A 20,273-nucleotide genomic window follows, 5' to 3' on the forward strand; every position below is an offset into this window, starting at 1 on the left:
TCTATTATTATTGCAAAAATCGTTACATGGAATAGGACTTCTCTTTATTTAATTTACTCTACCTCCTCATAAGTGTGTGATGGAGTGCTCAGGGACACCCTGTATATATATATATATATATATATATATATATATATATATATGTATATATATATACACAGGGTGATTCAAAATAACCCCTGTGTCCGTGAAATGACACATTGTTGAGTCAATTCTAAGACGATTTTTCCTTTTGCAAAAATTCGTCCGAAGCTTAGTTTTCGAATTATTAAATAAAGTAGTTAACGCATGACTGGTCGGATACAAGAGGCAGGCAAGGGAGACGCAATTCACCGTCAGACGCGGGCGCTTACGCCTGCTGCGATCCGTTGATCGCTATACACATGCGAACACATACATTTTCTCTCTGTCTAATGTCTGTCTGCCTGTCTCTTTCTCTCTCTCTCTTTCTTTGATTCGCTCACTTACCTGTAATTTTTTTTTTTACCAGAGAGGGGAAAATGCATTTTATGCATACTCACCGGTCGATCCGGTGAGTTATGTGGGACTTGAATATCAAGTCGAATTATCATCTCGGTACTCCCTACCCACTAAAAACTCCCCTCTTTTCACGAATTTTCTTTGACACACTGTCCCACTGTCCCTCTGTTCTTCCCGAGATCCGTTTTCACATAACAGTTAAAAAGTAGTTATTATTACCTTGTTCGATGACTTCTAAGGTATTGCTGTAATTGCTTGAAGGAGAAATGAATTTTCCGATAGATCGTAGGTTCTCAAATTTAACGTAGATATCACGTTGCACAAGACAGAAATCCACACTAAATTATTAACTGAAAGTTTTTTTTCTTTCATGAACTGCATTCTTTTATAAACTTTAACATAATCACATTTATTTACTCACTTGACGAGACGAGAAATTTACTAATGACTATCACTAATCACTATTAATCATTGTCGAATAATAACTGTTGGCGATTAAAAATCACTCGATAAAAGAAACACGCACGGACACGTTACTATACGACGCGACGACGCGGCGATGATAATTACTCGGCGACTGCAAGCAGTTTTTTGTCATAGTAGGTTGCGGTAGGTTAAGGTACTACTGGCGCTATCGAACGCGATCATGTGTTCGATTGAAGAATGCGGTAAACATAATAAACATTTAACATATTAATATTATTACTATCGCAATCTGCTATGACAAAAAACTGCTTGCAGTCACCGAGTAATTATTGTCGCATCGTGTAGTAACGTATCCGTGCGTGTTTCTTTTATCGAGTGATTTTTAATCGCCAACAGTTATTAGTAAATTTCTCGTCTTGTCGAGTGAGTAAATAAATGTGATTATGTTAAAGTTTATAAAAGAATGCAGTTCATGAAAGAAGAAAAACTTTCAGTTAATAATTTAGTGTGGATTTCTGTCTTATGCAACGTGATATCTACGTTAAATTTGAGAACGTACAATCTATCGGAAAATTCATTTCTCCTTAAAGCAATTACAGCAATACATCAGAAGTCATCAAACAAGATAATACTAACTATTTTTTGACGTTATGTGAAAACGGATCTCAGGAAAGACAGAGGGACAATGTGTCAAAGAAAATTCGTGAAAAGAGAGATTTTTAGTGGGTAGGGAGTACCGAGTTGGTAATTCGATTTGGTACTCGAGTCTCACATAACTCACTGGATCGGTGGGTATACATAAAATGCATTTTCCCCTCTCTCGTAAAAAAAAAAAATTACACGGGTGAGTGAGCGAATCAAAGAAAGAGAGAGAGAGAGAAAGAGACAGACAGACAGACATTAGACAGAGAGAAAATGTATGTATTCGCATGTGTGTCTGTATGTGTATAGCGATCAACTGATCGCAGCAGGCGCCCCGCGTAAGCGCCCGCGTCTGACGGTGAATTGCGTCTCCCTTGCCTGCCTCCGACCAGTCATGCGTTAACTACTTTATTTAATAATTCGAAAACTAAGCTTCGGACGAATTTTTGCAAAAGGAAAAATCGTCTTAGAATGACTCAACAATGTGTCATTTCACGGACACAGGGGTTATTTTGAATCACCCTGTATATATACAGGGTGAGTCATTTTAATCAATACACTCGAATATCTCGAAAACAGCACTCTTCAGAAAAAAATGTTTCAAACAAAAATTGTAGGGTGTGAAGGGGGACATAAGATGGTAGCATTGGTTTGACCTTGGAAAGTCATTTGAAGGTCACATAAAAGTCACCTTCAATTTCTTAAATTGAACCCACTATTTTTCATTACATATTCTTGTAGCTTATCTCGAGAGCTTTCTAAAACACTACAGACAAATGTTTTTTCATTAAGTACTTTTTGAGTTATAAGGCTTCAAAGTTTGCAGTACTTCGATATAAAATGCAAAATATCTCGTAAAATATTTAGTTTTCGGTAGTCTTACCCTAATACTTTTATGCACAGGATAATGAGACAAAACTATTGGTACAAAGAAAACGCATGATTGTTTATAACAAAAAGTGCATTGCAAATTACACATTTTTTATTATAAACAATCATACGTTTTCTTTGCACCAATAGTTTTGTCTCATTATCCTGTGCATAAAAGTATTAGGGTAAGACTACCGAAAACTAAATATTTTACGAGATATTTTGCATTTTATATCGAAGTACTGCAAACTTTGAAGCCTTATAACTCAAAAAGTATTTAATGAAAAAACATTTGTCTGTAGTGTTTTGGAAAGCTCTCGAGATAAGCTACAAGAATATGTAATGAAAAATAGTGGGTTCAATTTAAGAAATTGAAGGTGACTTTTATGTGACCTTCAAATGACTTTCCAAGGTCAAACCAATGCTACCATCTTATGTCCCCCTTCACACCCTACAATTTTTGTTTGAAACATTTCTTTCTGAAGAGTGCTGTTTTCGAGATATTCGAGTGTATTGATTAAAATGACTCACCCTGTATATATATATATATCAAATATACAAGATATGATATATATATCAAATATACAAGATATGATATATATATATATATATATATATATATATATATATATATATATGTTTCTGTACGTGTTCCTTCCTCAAACATATATCCAACATACAGAGTGTTCCTATTTTAACGTTGCCATCGAAATATCTCATAAAATCTAAAAAATACGAAAAAATATTTCGGACAAAAGTTGTATGGTTTCGAGGGAAACATAAGATGGTGCCATTAGTTTGACCTTAAAGAGTTACCTGAAGGTCATGTGGAGATCACCTTCAACTTTCTTAATGGGAAACCTTATATGCTTTCATTCTTATAGCTCATCTCGAGAGTTTGCTAAAACACTATAATTAAGTTAATTTTCTTTAAAAACTTTCTGAGTTATGCTTGAATTCATTTCTTAATTTTACATAAACCGTAAAATAAAATCTTGTAAAATATTCATTTTTCGATTATCTTCTCTTAATACTTTTATGTACAAAATAATGAGAAGAATCAATTGGTGTAAAGAAAACATAATTGTTTCGAAAAAAATGTAATTGTTAATTGCAAATTACATTTTTTTTCGAAAAAATTATGTTTTCTTTACACCAATTGATTCCTCTCATTATTTTGTACATAAAAATATTAAAGCATAATAATCGAAAAATGAATATTTAACAAGATATTTTACGGTTTATGTAAAATTGAGAAATAAATTCAAGCCTTATAACTCAGAAAGTTCTTAAAGAAAACTAATTATAGTGTTTTGGAAAGCTCTCGAGATGAGCTATAAGTATATGCAAAAGTATATAAAGTTTCCTATTTAAAAAGTTGGAGGTGACCTTCAAGTAACTTTCAGGTGACTCTTCAAGGTCAAACTAATGGCACCATCTTATGTTCCCCTCGAAACCATACAACTTTTGTTTGAAACATTTTTTCGGATTTTTTAGACTTTATGAGATATTTCAATGGCAAAGTTAAAATGCAACACTCTGTGTGTGTGTACACACATACACACACACAGACATGTTTATATCAAAACTAATCTTGTTTATATCAAAACTAATCTTGTTTATCTATCTGTACATAAGAAAATTTCAGATTATTTACGGATTATTTATGGATAAGACAAAGTATTCTTTTATTAATATCATATTGTAACTTAAAAAATGAAACATCCTGATTGCTTGACAGTAATATTGCTTAGAATATAAAAGAATACCTAATAATAGGAATAAAAAAATACCTGAGCTTTATTCTGCACCTCATGGCCACTTCTCCACGTATTAATGGCTGGTTGTCGTGGACCTCGCTTGTCTAATAGTAGTTCACTCGGGCATTTTTCAAAAATAAGTACACGTTCTGCTACAGAACCTCTGGTAAGGAACGGTCTGACGGGATTATTGCCTGTTCCAGTCGCCACGGCCGCTCTTATATGTTGCTTTTGCTGATTAGTCAATTCTGGATGAGGTACATTCTGTTCTAGACGAGATCGTGGAGAAGAAATCCTCGGTCCCCATCTAGTTGCTACTAAATCCTTATCTGGATCTTTAATTTCTTTATCTTTTTGTATCTCCATCTCGAACTTTGTTTTCGCATTAGAGACCAATTGTTCCGTAGTGGAATGATACGGATGGCTGGAAGCTCGCTGTTCTTCAAGTCGCTGTTGAGTAGGCGGATTCTGTTGAGCTGCCTTATATCTAATCTTAGCGTAATCCACCATTGACATAGCGGACAAATCATCTTTATTGAGCGATTTTGATTCGTTAATCAACGGATTATGATTAGCGGATACAACAGCAGTAGCATTACCAATATTAACCGCAGTAGTTGTTGAACCAGATGCCACAGAGTTAGATGTTGCCGAACTAGATATCATCACGTTGACTCCATGATGGCTTCCGATAATAACTGGCTTGACAGATTCAATTTTTGGTTTTTCTCGCTTAATAGCCGGTTTCTTGCGTTCAGATGTCATTGTTCTTTCTAATTCTTCAGTAATAACAGCACCTGTTTTTAAAGCATTTATTAATCTTTCTTCTTCCCGCGCGACTTCATCAATGTATGCGCACGAGTTTGTTTCTTTTATAAATCTTTTTTCATCTTTTGCTGGTAATATTTTTGCAATTTCTCCTTGTTGGGATGTTTTGACTGATACATCTATGGTTCTTCTGGCATCATTTAATTTGTTTTTTAGCGGCCATGTTGTTAAACCCGAATTCGTTGAATGTGCCGAGTCGATATTTAATGAGGAATTAGTGGGTGATGACGCGATTAATATACTAGCGGGTCTCTTCTGCTGCGTTGCTTTCTTGGAAGATGTCAAATCAACTGGGAAAGTAGTTTCAATCGTTTCTAGAAAAACTTCACAGTGACGAGAGCCAAGCGTCTTCGTAAAAATCTGAGGTTTTATTATTTGTGATGGTTTGTTTGAAAATGGTGAGGACAATAAAACATTCGTCAATTTTTTCGAATTATCGATAGGAGTTATATTATCTCTCATGGAAACTGCTATTTGCTGCTGTTGTGTAGCATTTTTCTCAAACTTCTGTAGAGCGAATTGTATGGAAGACGGTAATGGCTTCGATGGCGATTTCTGCTTGGAAGCAGCTATTCTAGCTTTATCTTCTACTACAAAATTATTGACTAATTTTTCAAGATTGCCATTGTCCAGATTCGGCGTTTGAGTTAATATATCTTCCGCTGTCGAAGAAGAATGTTCAAGCGATGGCGATGATAATGCCTTGCTACTAGTCACATTATTCCCAATAGTAGATAAGTTGCAAGGTGTTAATGCGCTGCCAAATTTGTCAACAGCGGTTTCATTACTATGACAAGTTAAAATTTCTGTAGGCGCTAACCCGCGACTTTTCCATGTTTGATAAATCGCTTCCGCATGATCGCTAATCTGTTTAGCGATAGCAGCAATATCTTCTTCACCAGAAGGAGTTGTATCCGCAGGGAATTTTCGACGAAGATCATGTTTGGCTGTAGCAGCCATCTCATAAAAACCCTGCCGTTTACGCAATTGCGGATGATGATTGAGTAGAAAATTTATAGCTTGGATGCTAAACTCGGCAGATTGATCTAATACCAATTCAACTAATTCAGGACTCTCATGAACTGGTATGATATTGATTGGAATTGCATAACCAAAATGGATTGTTTGACAATCCACTCGATTGTGTTTCGAACGCGATTCATTCACCAAACAAGCATTTAAATCTGGACAGTGAACCGTTCTGCTTGGACGTAGGTCAATGATCGCTGGTATAAAGAGATCGCGTCGGGTCGCGTAGACCCGGCAACCCCAAGACAATGATGATGATCGACACTGTTCTGCTGGTTCGGTTAACAGCAACGAAGATGTCTTTAAAGATCGTTGAGGTGTTACTGCTATTGCTGACATATCTCAGGCCGGTTGGCCTAAAATTGTCGTTTTTCTTAATTGCCAAGTTATTCTATAAGTTTCTTTTATATAACGTATCATCGTTTCTTCTTTTTTATTTTCTTTCTCTCTTCGATTTTGTGTTTTTTTCTTCTTGCCACCTTACGTAATTATTAATATTATTATTTAGAAATTATTTAAAAATGATTAATAACTTAAAACAATTAATAGCACGATTCAAATAATGTTTGAGTTCGAACTGTAATTGTCGGGTAATCTGAAAACATATAAATCAAATTTAATAAATCTGCACCAAAAGAAAAATACAATTTCTCAGAAACAAGACAAATGGGGCAATTTCTCAAAACAAGAATTGTACAAAATATTGTGTGAAATATTATGTGAAATATTTTTTTATTCTGAATTGAAATTGATATATTTATTTCGTACGTACATATAAAACATAATGCATGTATATATAAATCTTTAATTAAATAATTAAAGATAGAAAAAAATTACTAATAAATGATAAATATTCAAATAGCAAAATTTCAGCAGTATGACATAGCAAATTTCTATTCATTGTGCACGCAATTATTTATTTTCCACTAGCTCACATAATGTGAAAGCAAAAATATGTAAATAAAAATTTAAAGCCTTTGCTCGTTCCCCCATCGAGCGCCTCCCCACGTAGCAAATTGGGGAATGCTCACCATCTGGCTGGAAAATATTGAGGAAATAAAATACCCGCGGTGGACCCCAGATAGAACTAGCACCAACATCAAACAATGGATAAAACAAATACGAAGATAACTACTCCAGGTGGCAGATCAGTTGAGCTGAAAAATCCCTCCTCGGAGGCAGACCTCACGGCTGGAGAGGGCCAATTATCATTATTTGCTAAAGACTTTCTTGAAAAAATCTTATTATTGAGATCACCTCTATCAAAAACAACACAGGATCAACAAATTCTCCACAAGAGTCTATTCAAAAATAGACCTCGGAATTCCTCCCTTGAATATGATCTTAGACAAAAGATCAAAAACAAAGGAATAAATATCCAACAAAACAAAGATATCCAGAAGAAGATTAAATAGCACAAAGTCCTGATACTTAGGCAATACAAGAGTAAAAAAAACACAATCATGTTCATCGCCTATAAGAGATATCTACTACTAACAAGTTCTTAGAATTACTGCTTGACGTTGATGGAAATAACCCTGCCGTTAAAAAAACAAATAATCATCATCAATATTATTATATGGCATAGAAGCTCACTACACTACTAAATAATTTTTGTGAAGGACTAACATATTAAACATAAAATAGTCACGCCTCATCAACTAAAGATTTCCTGTATTAATGTGGAAAAGTATAAAAAAGTTATAGATCTAATCAAAGACCAAGGACTAATTGGACACATGTTCACCAAAAAAGATGACCCTATCGGAGATCGTAATAAAATACCTTCACTTTACAACTCTTCTTAACTCAAGAAAGCCATGAGACAAACAGGCAATGACATAAAAGGCGAAATTATTAACGCTAGATTTAACCGCGATAAAAAAGTGTTAAACACTTTCTTTATAAATATCGAACCTGGACCCAACAATAAGCTAGTTAAAGAAATCACGCACATTTTCAATACCCGTATAACCATCGAAAAATTTAAGAAAAAAAAAATCACTTGTACATGCCAAAGATGCTAACAGTACTAAAAATATAGAAGATACTAAAAACAACTATCTACGCCTATATAAATGCGTAAAATGTGTGGAAGGACACAAAACTACAGTCCAAAAAAAGACCAAAGCACACCAGCCAAATGCGCGTTATACCTAGGAAACCATCCCGCATACTACAGAAAATTTAAAGTATATAGGAAAATCGAAAAAAGGAAAAGCTCTAATATATCATTAATCGTAAAATTAAAGAAACTGAACTCTACATTTGCCGAAGTTGTTAAAGGAGATGGATCATATCAAAATATGATAAAAACCTTGCTCTACAAACAATTAAAAAAAATTGACGCGTTAATTAATCAACTCAGTTCCTTACTAGAGTTAACTATACATACCATATATAAAATATATATATAAATATATAAAATAATAAGATTTTAAATTTAAAAAAATTCGATAATGCAAATTAAAAAAAACACAAAATTGATCAAATTAATTATATTTTAATGTTGCAGATTGCATTATGAAAAACATTTTTTTTTTATTTAGAAAATGAAAAAAATTCGAAGGAGTAGAATTGGACCTGCAGCATAATGGTCTCGGACTCTACCGCTCAAGCTATAATGCCTTTTCAATCAAGTTTTTTCAAAAACGGCTGAGCATTGGCCTCTCCTTGTAAAATTAAAATCATCATAAAGTTGCTCACTTTATGCATAATTACTTTTAATTCTTTATCATCAATACGAATAATAAATCATGATGAAACTTTACTTCAAGATTATTGGAAAATATTTTATGTAACATGCGTAGTAGTAATATTTTAGAAAAACAAATACATATTATAAGAAGTTTTAATATGTTTCAAATAATATGATTTTGAGCAAATATTAATGAAAGGAATTTTTATAAATTTAGCATCACTTTTTGAAAAACCGGAAGTTCAACAGTTATATTTGCAATAATTCTACAATTCCTGATAAATTTCAGAAAAAATTAAAAAATTAATTTAAATTATTTTAATTTAAAAATTGACATCCAAAGATGCTAAATTTCCGGGTCATTTTGAGAAATATTATTTCAACTAAGCAATTTTGTAATATATTCAATGGGATTCATATCTCTTGGTACGTCATAATTCTGGTTTGTTTCAAATAAAAACCAATTTTAGGAAAAAATTAAGGAAATCAATTTTAGACAAGAGATTAATGTTCAAGATGATTTTTATTAAATGACAGCAAAATAGTTTAAATTTAAAAACAGATACCAACTATTACAATAGTATATAATTATTTACTGATAGTAAAGAATTTACCAAAAATCTAAATTTCATTATTTGTTTTTATCATTATTTTTGTTTTCTTCTCTTGTTGATATAAATATAAACGTCTTACTGTATAATTTTATATATCATTACAATTGCAACGAATATCTTTAATCTAATGTGGTGACCGCGTTTTTGTTGCTCTTTCTGCGGCAATGCATTATCACGATACATTATCTTTGTCTTTCCTTATAATTTTACAAGGAAAATTGTATTCAATATTTAGCTTACTAATTTAAACGATGCTTGAAATGTAAGATATATAATTAAAAAATAGGAGATATAGTTTCATAATGTAACATCGTTTTGATGCTTTTACTCTCCGTAAATGTAGTCGTCGTCATTAGAAGTAGCCACATTGTATTGATAAATGTAACTGATTAGTACTACTTACCTTCGTACATATTAAATTATTAATTTGTTATCTTTGATTGTTAATACATTTTCATTTGACATTTTATATATAGTTTCCTTTCTTTATTTTTTGTTATAAATTTAGTATTACTGAGGATGGCCTGAATTGGACCGAAACATATATATACTCAACGTGATTTCTCATTAAATATTTTTCATTTTTCATTGCGTCCTAGCTTAATTGCTTGGATTTTTATTTATTTTATATATAATATTTTTTATTATATATAAAATAAATAAAAATCCAAGCAATTAAGTTAAGATTTTTATTTATTTTAAATATAATATTTTAAATTTTGCAATTAGTATCTGATAAAAGTGAAAAGAAATATTAAAAGTTGCAAATATGATAGAACATTCCAGAATTTAAAGACATGAGATACTAGCGGTAAAATTAAAAAATTTTTTTTAATTATTTAAAGAATGGAACTATTATTAAAACCTATTCAAATTATGAAACTGACAAAAAAGAATTGAAGTCACTAATATCTTATTAAAATAATATGCGAAATTTAAAAATTGTTTAAAAACATATAAAGATCCTAAAAATATTCCTAACAAAAATTATACAGAATGTTTGATCTAATTTGTTTGGTAACATAAAAATATAATGTCCTAATCAGAAAAATAAAAACGAGAGAATTGTGAAATGACTACTGAATAATTTCGAGTTCATTATGTCATTTACGAAAACCCTATTAGGATAAATTTATGAAATGAAAATTTCTGACAAAAATGACAATTCGATAAATCTTAAAGAGACAAATCAAAAGATCATAATATTAAGATAACTTTCGATAACTATTATAACGATGACTACTATAATGTATCTTATTTTTAAATAAAAATTCACACTGTGATTTTGCAAAGTAATATATTTATTTATAGTGCCCGTAATGGAATAATAAATATATTTTCCTGATATAATTGAAAATTTCGAACTACGAACTATGTCTATTAAAAAATCGATCAATCATTATTGAAATTCGATAATTTAAAGTACTTACTGTGGCTTATATACACATACACACTTCGCCAGTAACACTGTTGCTGCACGTAACTTGGCAAGAGACGCTATGTTTTTGATAGAAAAAAAATAAAATTATTTAGATAAGCTTTTCTCTTCTATTAAATTATAAATAATTAGTTTATGATATTTTACATATATATAAAAATGTATTAATTGCCTGAAATATTTAATTTATTTTATAAATAAAAAATATCTTAAGTATACATATATTGTTTGTTAGAGATTTCAATTGAAATACTATTTGTTTTAATATATGTAGACAATAAAATATTAAATATTTTAACAAATTTATGTACTTATTTTTTTATTCTAATTTATTATAATCGGTAATTATGTGAATAATTTATTATAATCGGTAATTATGTGAAGGAGAGGGACTGTTTCACCGATTTGACTCGAAATTCACAATTTTGTGTATTTTGATGCGTAAAACTATCTGTCGAATAAAATTGTCACTTTCTTTAGAAAAAAAGTAATTAAACATTAAAGTTGACAGTTGTATAAGATTAAGAAACCTATCATATTTTCAGTTTCCAATTTTTAAATAAATTTTTAATTTTTTAATATTATTATTTTTGAAAATTAAAACAACTATTTTGTATAACAATGTTTTCGATTAAAATATTTCTATTTAACTTGTATAAGTTTTCTTCCTTGTACTTCTATTTATCTTGTACAAATTTTTGTTCTTAGTTAGCGCTATTTTTTTATATCACTATTTTTGTAGACAATATGACAGTTGGATACAATTAGTGCACTTGACGCCCTTTTTTACCTTTTTTTAAAAAGGTAAGTTTTTGAGGATTATATCACTTCTTTTTCTAGTCTAATTTGGTAAAAGAGATTATATTAAAAAAAGTATATATATATATATATATATATATATATGTATATTTTTTTAATATATAAGCAAATTATATAAAAATATATATAGAATAAGTATATATAATATATATTTTATATATATATATATATAATTATTATATTATATATATTTATATTTGGCTTGTAAAATGGATATATATATTTATTTACCTTGCTTAAATTATCATACCGTACCGGCTCTTGCCAATTTTTAATTAATAATTTAATTATTTATTATTTATAACTTGCACTTTATTATTTATCACTGCTCAAAATATGGTTGATACATGTCACTAATGACATATATGATACATGTCTTTAATATCGCAAAGCGTCGCTAGCGCAATCTTCTGTCGAGAGTAGGAAATGTACGTTTTCTCTTTCTATGTGTTGTGTACATGTGCGTTGATGACCATGATAACCATGATAAAGATGTTTCTTAATAGAAAATTTTTATATTTCGACATTTTGCGTTATAATATCTTTTATAGATTTATAGATCACGCAGCGCAAAGATAAAGATACTTTCTTTATACAATTTAAACCTGCTATATCGATTAGAGCTAGTAAGAATTCGATCCGTTCAGCTGTTATTGAAATCCGATAATCTGAGTTACTCCCAACTGTCCGACTCGCGTATAGATACACGGAGTGCCGCGCGATGCTTCGCATGAACTTGGCGCGAGACATTACCGTGTTTCTTGATTTGAAATGATTTTCTTTTGTATAAGCTACTGTACATCTCATTGTATACAAATCAAACATTTTGAATCAAAAGTTGCATGAATTTGTGAAAATAATTTACGATAGAGAAAAATTAATAAATTATTTAACCTTATTAGTAATGAAATATATTGTCCAAAGTATAATAATAAATTAAAGATAAACAGAATTAATCTTTTGTTTCGGTGCTAAAAAGTATTTTTGAAAAAAATGTGCATAGGAAATATGTGAAAAAATTACACTTTAAAAGCAAATGTAAAACTTGATACTTGGTTTATCAAATGTAAATTAAGCTTGGAAACGTTAGAATGACGTGCAGAATGACTATAATTTATCAAGACCTCCTTGACAAAACTTCTTGTATAGAAAGTTACATATTTCTAGTCACTCGACTGTTGATTGGGTTTTCTTTTGCCGAGAAAAGTACAATTTAATATATTTAATATATTTAATACATAAAATACAGTAATGTATTAGAAGAGGACGGCCATAATGGGTTGGCCAAGTAACAGGAGCGTGGAAAAGTGGCGGAATTAAGAGGATTTTAAGGTGAATAGGAGAGGAGAAAAGAGTTGAAGATGGGGGAGGAGGCGGATGGGTGCAGGAAGAAGGAGAGGAAATGGAGGCAGCATAGGAAGAGGTACGGAAAGAGAGATTTCGAGAGATCAAAAAATCGGGCATCACTCGTCAGCATCACATAAAGTGCTGTGTCAGCAAGGAGGTACGCTAGGAGGGGGAAGAGAAGGAGAGAAGGTGTTAGAAGAGAGCGGATGACAATGGAGAGAGAAGGAAGAAGCAAGAGGATGGAGAATTGATCAAGTGAGAAAATAGAGAGGGAGCTAGAGATGCAAGGATGTGAATCGAGCGATCGATAGGTCGATAGAACACTGATGAGAGAAACACAGGAGAGGCAAGTTCGCGGCGAAGAGATAAGGGTAGATGTCGTGAGAGGATGGAGGAGACGGAGAAAATGATCGATGAATCGATGAGTGGATCAAGGATGAAGTCGGGGAGAACAAGTGGTGGCAGTAAAGAAGACAGACTCAGAAGGATGGACAAGGAAAAAGAGAGTAGAGGGATAGTTGTGGAGTTGAGGGAGATAAGAAAGGTGATGAAGGAGCTGGTAGGAGGGGAAGGTAGAACAAGAAGAGGTAAACAAGTTGAACAGAGCAGGAGAGCGAGATATCGATCAACGGTGAATGGAGTCGGCACAGCGATAGAGGATCGAGGATCGATATATATAGATGCGGCGGAATGGTAGAGGAGCGAGAAGCGATAAACGTCGAAGTGGAGGATCGGACGGAAAGCATGTGGTGGAAGCAGAGAGTAGTTAATGTGGTGGAGAGATACGTGGTAAAAGAGGTTAAGAGCTGTGGAGAGTGACGGGTGGACAGAAGGAAGAGGAAAATAGTGCAGAGAGTGTACGGAGAGAGGAGCGAACAGAGGGTTGAGAAAGAATGGGGAGATGAAGGAGATGAAGGGAGAGATGAAGCTGATAAGGAGGTGTCTAGAGGAGGTTCGAAGGAAAAGAAAGGGAGATGAAGAGAAGAAAGAGAGAATGGAGAGAAGAAGAGGAAGGAAGGGAGAGAAGAGAGCGGAGCGTCGTTTGGAGAGGCATAGTAAGGAAGGACAAAGAGAAAAGAAGAGGACTGCTGGAGGAATGATAGAGAGGGAGATAGGTAGGATAGTGAGGGTAAGAGTTTAGGAAGAGAGGAGAGGGGAAATGGGATTATGGGTAATAGCGGAAATGGAGGATAAGGAAGATATATTGGAGAGGGGGGGAGATAAGTGAGGGAGGGTAGGAGGGAGAAAGGGGAAGTGGAGTTGGGGATGGTAGGGGCAGCGAGGAGAAAAGGAACGAGGGGAAAAATGGTTGCAACGAATAGGGAGTTCTTGGGATTTATGGGATGAGAGGATTAGCTGAAGATGGGACGAGGAAGGGCAGGGGAGAAGAAATATGAAGGAAAATGAGTAAGGAAAGGAGGATGGGGAAGAGGGGAGGGGAGGAACGGGGCCTGAGGTTAGGGAGAAGAGGAGGAGTAAGGAGGGGGGAGGGTCGGATGAGAAGAGGAGTGGAAGGTTCGTAGGGAAGGAAGAGGGAGCAGAAATTGTAAGGTCATAAATAGGCCAGGTTCGAAAGAGATATGTGGAAGATATGTATATGTAAGAGTATGTGTGAGATTGAGTCTTGTAAGGAGAAGGTAGGGTAAGGAGGAGTAGGTACGAGGGAGGGGTGGGGGGAAATAAAATTGTAAGACCAAATATGGTCTTCGGAGGGGGTGAGTAGGAGGAGTAATGACTGTGTGCTGGAGGTGTGTAGGAGGAGTGATGAGGGGGGTGATAGTGGACGCTAATGGCTGAAATTGTTTATTGTTGTGGACTGATGTAGATTTATGTATGAGATTGAAACCCTTAGGGGACTAATAAATCTATACTACTACTACTACTACATTAATGTATTAATGTTATGTTGAATATTAATATATTGATATGTCATAAATATTATTCGTAAAATTTATAATAAAAAATGTTATAGGTTTGCATATATTGGGCTGAAAAAAATATATCCCCAAAGACTTAAAAAAAAAAAACCCACCGTCGAGAAAAATGATGCAAAAATTTACAAAAGGAAATATAATTGTCGAATAGTTAAAGAAAATAAAATTTTCGGTAGAGTGCAATATGAGAAAAAATTTTTCTTTCTGTAGCAGTTCCAAATACACAAAAACAACTCTGTTAAATTTAATAAAAGAATGAGTTTTACTTGGGATGGCAATCATATCAGATTTGTTGGAAATCATATGACTGCTTAAATAGCAAAAGTTTTCTGTATCTGAAAGTGAATCACTTCATAAACTTTGTCGACTTGGTGAGTACAAATATTTAAATATATAGTCTTACAAATTAATAATATTAACATTATACTTTTATTTGTTTTATATATGTAAGGGCCGACATTCAACATATTGTACGCATTTGGAGAAAAGTAAGAAGTAATATTTCACAATAAAACGCACTCTTCTCACTTATAAGTAGCTATTTAGTAGAATTTCTCTTCAAACGCGTTCATAAATATAAAGAATTTTTTCACAAATATAAAAAGCTTTTTAAAGCGTTTGAATAGTTTTTTTGTGCAATTGTCGAATTATTTTCACCGAAAATTTGTACCAAAATAAATATCTTGAAAGCTAAAACAAAATAAATTCAAATTTATTTACATCTGCTAAGCCTTGTTTTAAATTTTGCACTTGCTTTAAAAATACATTTTTTCATATACTTTTTATACTTATTTTTTTATGAAATACTTTACAATGGAATAAAAATTTTTGTTTATTTTCAATTTTGAACAATAATATTCATTAATTATAATATAACCTTATTTTAAAATAAATAATTTATAATAATCAACATTTTTAAAATTGTTATAATTCTATCTATAGCAAAACCTCTACGCATGGTATAGTATTGCATAAATCTTCGCCTTACTAAATATTTGATGAATCTACAATACACTAAAAACAGATATCGAAAAGATTCGCAAGATTCCTACGTAAGAAGAATACATCGTGAGTCGCAAATGAAAACCTACCTTGCGTGTAAGTCTTGCTAATCTTTTTGGTATTTTTAGTATATGTATTTGTTTTTACAATAGCATATCATTATAGTATGATGTGCTGTTAATAATTGTTAATAATTATTAATAATTTACTTAAAGGTAACGAATGATCAGAACTACGCGGAACTATCGTCGGGGGGCTTAGAACTATTGTTTAAAACCTCGAACGAAGAACTAATCGTAGAAGCATAGCATATCACTATAGTGTGAGTGATATGCTGATAATAATTGTTAATAATTATTAATAATTACTTAGAGATAGCGAATGATCAGGACTACGCGGAACTATCGTCGGAGGACTTAGAACTATTGTTTAAAACCTCGAATGAACCGAGAACTAATCGTAGAAGCATAGCATATCACTATAATGAGCGATATGCTCATTACGATTAATAATTATTATTTAGAGATAGTCTATGATCGAAACTATGATATAGAACTATAGAACTCGTCGAAAACTATAAAATTCAATGGAGTAAATGTTTAAAAAACGATATGATATGCTGACTTCGCGGGAAGTTAGCATATCATTTCCTAATTTCCGTTATTTATGTTAAATGACTAGAACTATTATTAAAATTTATCAAGAATTATAGAACTCGGCTGTATACAAAGAGAACTTCACTTTTTTTTATATGCTGACAATTGATATGCCAACTTCATACACATCCTGCGCCCATAGTTCGATATATAACAGGTTTCCTAACCTTAAACAACTATCAACTTTAATATTTAATAACTTTTTTCCTAATTGAGCGCGATAACTTTAATTGACAAATTCCTGTTTTACTCATTAAAATATGTAAAATTGTAAAATTTCAGCCAAATCAATAAAGAAACTTCTCTCCTTCATAATTACTTATATTTTTTTAACCGGCTTTTGTACACAAATAGACTGACACACAAGTTAAATTAAATATTAATTCGTTTTTTAAAATTATAGTTATATAATTAATCATTATCAAATAATGATTATATTTTTAAATAAATTCGTATTTTTTATCATTGTTTAAAATTATGTTTTAATCATATAAAATATGTAATTACTCTGTAATATTTAAACTACATTGGAATCTACATTAGAGATAGTGTATTATACGGGGCTCCAATCCGCCATAAAAAGATTATTTTCAACTCTCCATTGAACTTTATACTATGGAACGAGCATTCAAGAAGTAGGGGCGGCGTAACTTAGAAAAAAGGAAAATATATCATATAGAGATCTCATATATCTCATATCGTATAGAGATCTTTATCCTTGTTATGATTTTCTGATCGGCTAACGCAGAAAATTCGCTTCGATAAAATTCTTCTCAAAAAACATTGTTCAAAAAATGTTTCGAGATAGGATTAAAGGAAAAAAATCTGTAAATGATTCAATAATAGTTTACTCAGTAATTATATTTTTGTAAATAATTACTGTTAATAACACTTATTGTGTCACATAATATTAACAACACTGAAGTTAATTGAATGTTTTTAGTAAATACATACATTAAAAAGTAATACATACATTAAAACGAGATAAGTATACCTATATGCTATTTATGTCCTTTTTTCCAATCTGTGTCGTCCAAGACTACCAGATTGCATACGCTGCGTCCAGCGGCGGCACGATTTATATCCCCACCACTTTCAAACACAAAGGCATAAGCGCTCGTTGAGCGCTAGATAGAGGCCATATTGCAGAAAAAAAAAGATGTATGTGGAAGGAGGTCGGACGTGTCTTTACGCCCATTTGGTCAACGAGCGACAGAATCCATCCGTGGCAACGGCATTGACGCATATCCTGTGGAGAGAGCATTCACACATTTTTCAGCCTAACAAATAATTGCTAGAAAACAATATTCGCAGACTAGAAAAATATGTGAGGCGCAAGTGGCTAGATCAGGAATCGAACCCGAGTCTTTCGCTTTCCGGGCAACTACTCTAGACCACTAAGCTATCCAGACCTCACACCTAATGCTTTTAACACAGTGATATACGACTCCAGAGCGATGTTGGTATCTCACTCAATGGATGCAATGCCGATTGCCACGGAGGATCCCTCAAAGGTCGCTCGCTGACCAAATAAGTGCTAGTGGAGGTATTCGCGTACATGCTGGCTTCCGACTGATCTTCCATATGAAAACAGCACGAGCACAACGCCGTAGAATGACCACATCCCCCAAGATTCCTTTAGAATATACTAAAATCTCCACTGTACCAAATAGCAGTGGCGGATGGACCCTAATATAGGGCCGGGGCAGGCCTCCAAAGCTATCGATCGGATTGCAGCGTATGCAATCTGGTAGCCTTGGTGTCCTCCCCTACCATGTCTAAATAAAAAGATGACTCGTTCCAATATGTATAGAGTTCAATGCAACTCCCATTAAATTCAGGGCCGTGACAATCGCGCGAGACTTGTATGAACATTTTCAAATACACCGCCGGGAAAGAACATTTCAACACACAAATCCACACGTTGCTGTGTGTTTAGATCGTTTATCTTCATTCACGCTTGGAAATGTACTGTACTCTGTAATCTAGTAAGTTCAGAACCCCGGAATATCTTAGAGAGATAAAATTTTTGAAAAAAATGGTAAATACAAAAGTTATTTAATTTCAAGAGCTCTCTATTTTCTAATGCCTTCAGATTTTTAAGCCCGAAGCGCAATTTGGCTCTACAAATTTTTTGAAATGGAACTTTTTATTTTTTATGGCAGATTTATATTTGGCGATAATTTTTTCAGATATGTTAGTTTAAACTTAAGTCCTTTGAAAGACGATTTTTTTAAATAAAAATTCTTGTTTTCTTTGCAAATTCAAATTCAGAATAAATCTATTTTCCTAAATATTCGTATTTGTTAAATAAGGGATTCACTCCAAATTCAAGATTTACTTCGAGTCCTTTCTAAGTCAAGTTAATTTTCTGTTTATTACATATTCAGATCATAATTCAGAATGATTTTCCTTCCTGAATTTTGATTGATTATGACTATGACTTTGTTTAGTAATAGAAACTTCTACTTTTATTTCTTTATTAACAAAATAATTTTATTCTATGATGTGCAATTCATAAGGATGAATCATCTAGGATAACTCAGCAGAATTAGAAAGTTTCACGTGCTATGTAATAACCGTGCGTGATCCGATTCATATTAAATGCAATAACAATAAATCCGTTTTACGTTCTTCAGTGGACGTCCGTGGTATATCTGTTTATGAAATTGGTGGACATGCTTTAATCCCTACATAATAATTTAATAATAATATAAATAATAATAATATAAATAATAATATAATTATCTATTTCATATAAAATTTCACATAAAAATTTCATATAAAAATTGTATTTATAATTTATACTCGTATATTGCACTTTACATTTTAAATAGGTAATGAATGAATTATTTTCGTTTATTTGCCGGACATTTACTTGTCCCAATTATAAAATCAATTTAATATCTGAAACTCATGCATTTAAATCAGAAATTAAATTAAACAGGATATTTTAAATCTTATTTGTTACCTTTTGTAAACTTTATATAATTCTCATAACTAAAACTTAAATACGAGAAAGATAGCGTATTGCACGTCGTGTAGTGGTAAACGAATGAATTAACACATCTTTGCGTGCTCGCGCGAAATTTTGACTTCCAAGACTGGACATTTTGTGGACATTTAAATATATCCGTTACCGGATGTCTCAAATCGGATGTACAATGGACCTCTAGCGAAAATGAATATTCGGAGCGTAAGTTGAATATAAGGAAAAAGTAATAGAAGCGTAAACGAAGTTCCTAAGAAGCGTAAATTGAAACGCCGAAGTGTAAACGAAGCGTTTACGCTTTTGTTATTTTTTCCTTACATTCGACTTACGCTCCGAATATTCATTTTCGCTAGGGACGTTCATTTCGTGTCCATGAACGTGCGGACGTAAAATGGACATAAAATGAATGTCCATAGGATATTCTGTGCTATCTGGGGATGAGTGTGTAGGCGCGCGGCGAAGGCTCTTCCCCTCCCCAATCATCGCTTTACCGCGCACCGCCATTATGTTACAGTGAGACCGCCTTCACCGCCACGCACTTCTACCCACGCGCATTGGCCAATCTTCTTTAATTAATTTTTCGTTAATTATTGCGAATATCGCAAAATAATATAGGACCTTGCTTCTTAATTTGAACCAATCTACCTTCACACTTCGGGACTGCGAAATATTTCATGAGACCCTGTATAAGGATCGGACTCAAATAGTTTTGGAAATATAGACTGAAAAAGGATAAAA

The 20,273-nt window shown here is 32.6% G+C and overlaps 1 protein-coding gene across 11 annotated transcripts in view; it reads right to left on the reverse strand.

Moving 5' to 3' along the window:
* LOC105251161 overlaps positions 1-20,273 on the reverse strand; it is a 175,130-nt gene that overhangs the window by 111,346 nt on the left and 43,511 nt on the right. For 10 of the 11 annotated variants that reach the window (XM_025414991.1, XM_025414988.1, XM_025414989.1 and 7 more), the window contains 2 exons: positions 10,778-10,844; positions 4,212-6,630 (listed from right to left, as the gene is read on the reverse strand). In XM_025414991.1, coding sequence (XP_025270776.1) covers positions 4,212-6,374 — 2,163 coding nt within the window. In that variant the 5' untranslated portion in view covers positions 6,375-6,630; positions 10,778-10,844. The remainder of the gene's footprint in view (positions 1-4,211; positions 6,631-10,777; positions 10,845-20,273) is intronic. The other variant, XM_025414986.1, reaches the window with a different exon arrangement.

The sequence above is a fragment of the Camponotus floridanus genome, unplaced genomic scaffold, assembly GCF_003227725.1.
Source record: "Camponotus floridanus strain SB8 unplaced genomic scaffold, Cflo_v7.5 scaffold93, whole genome shotgun sequence".
NCBI lineage: Eukaryota > Metazoa > Arthropoda > Insecta > Hymenoptera > Formicidae > Camponotus > Camponotus floridanus.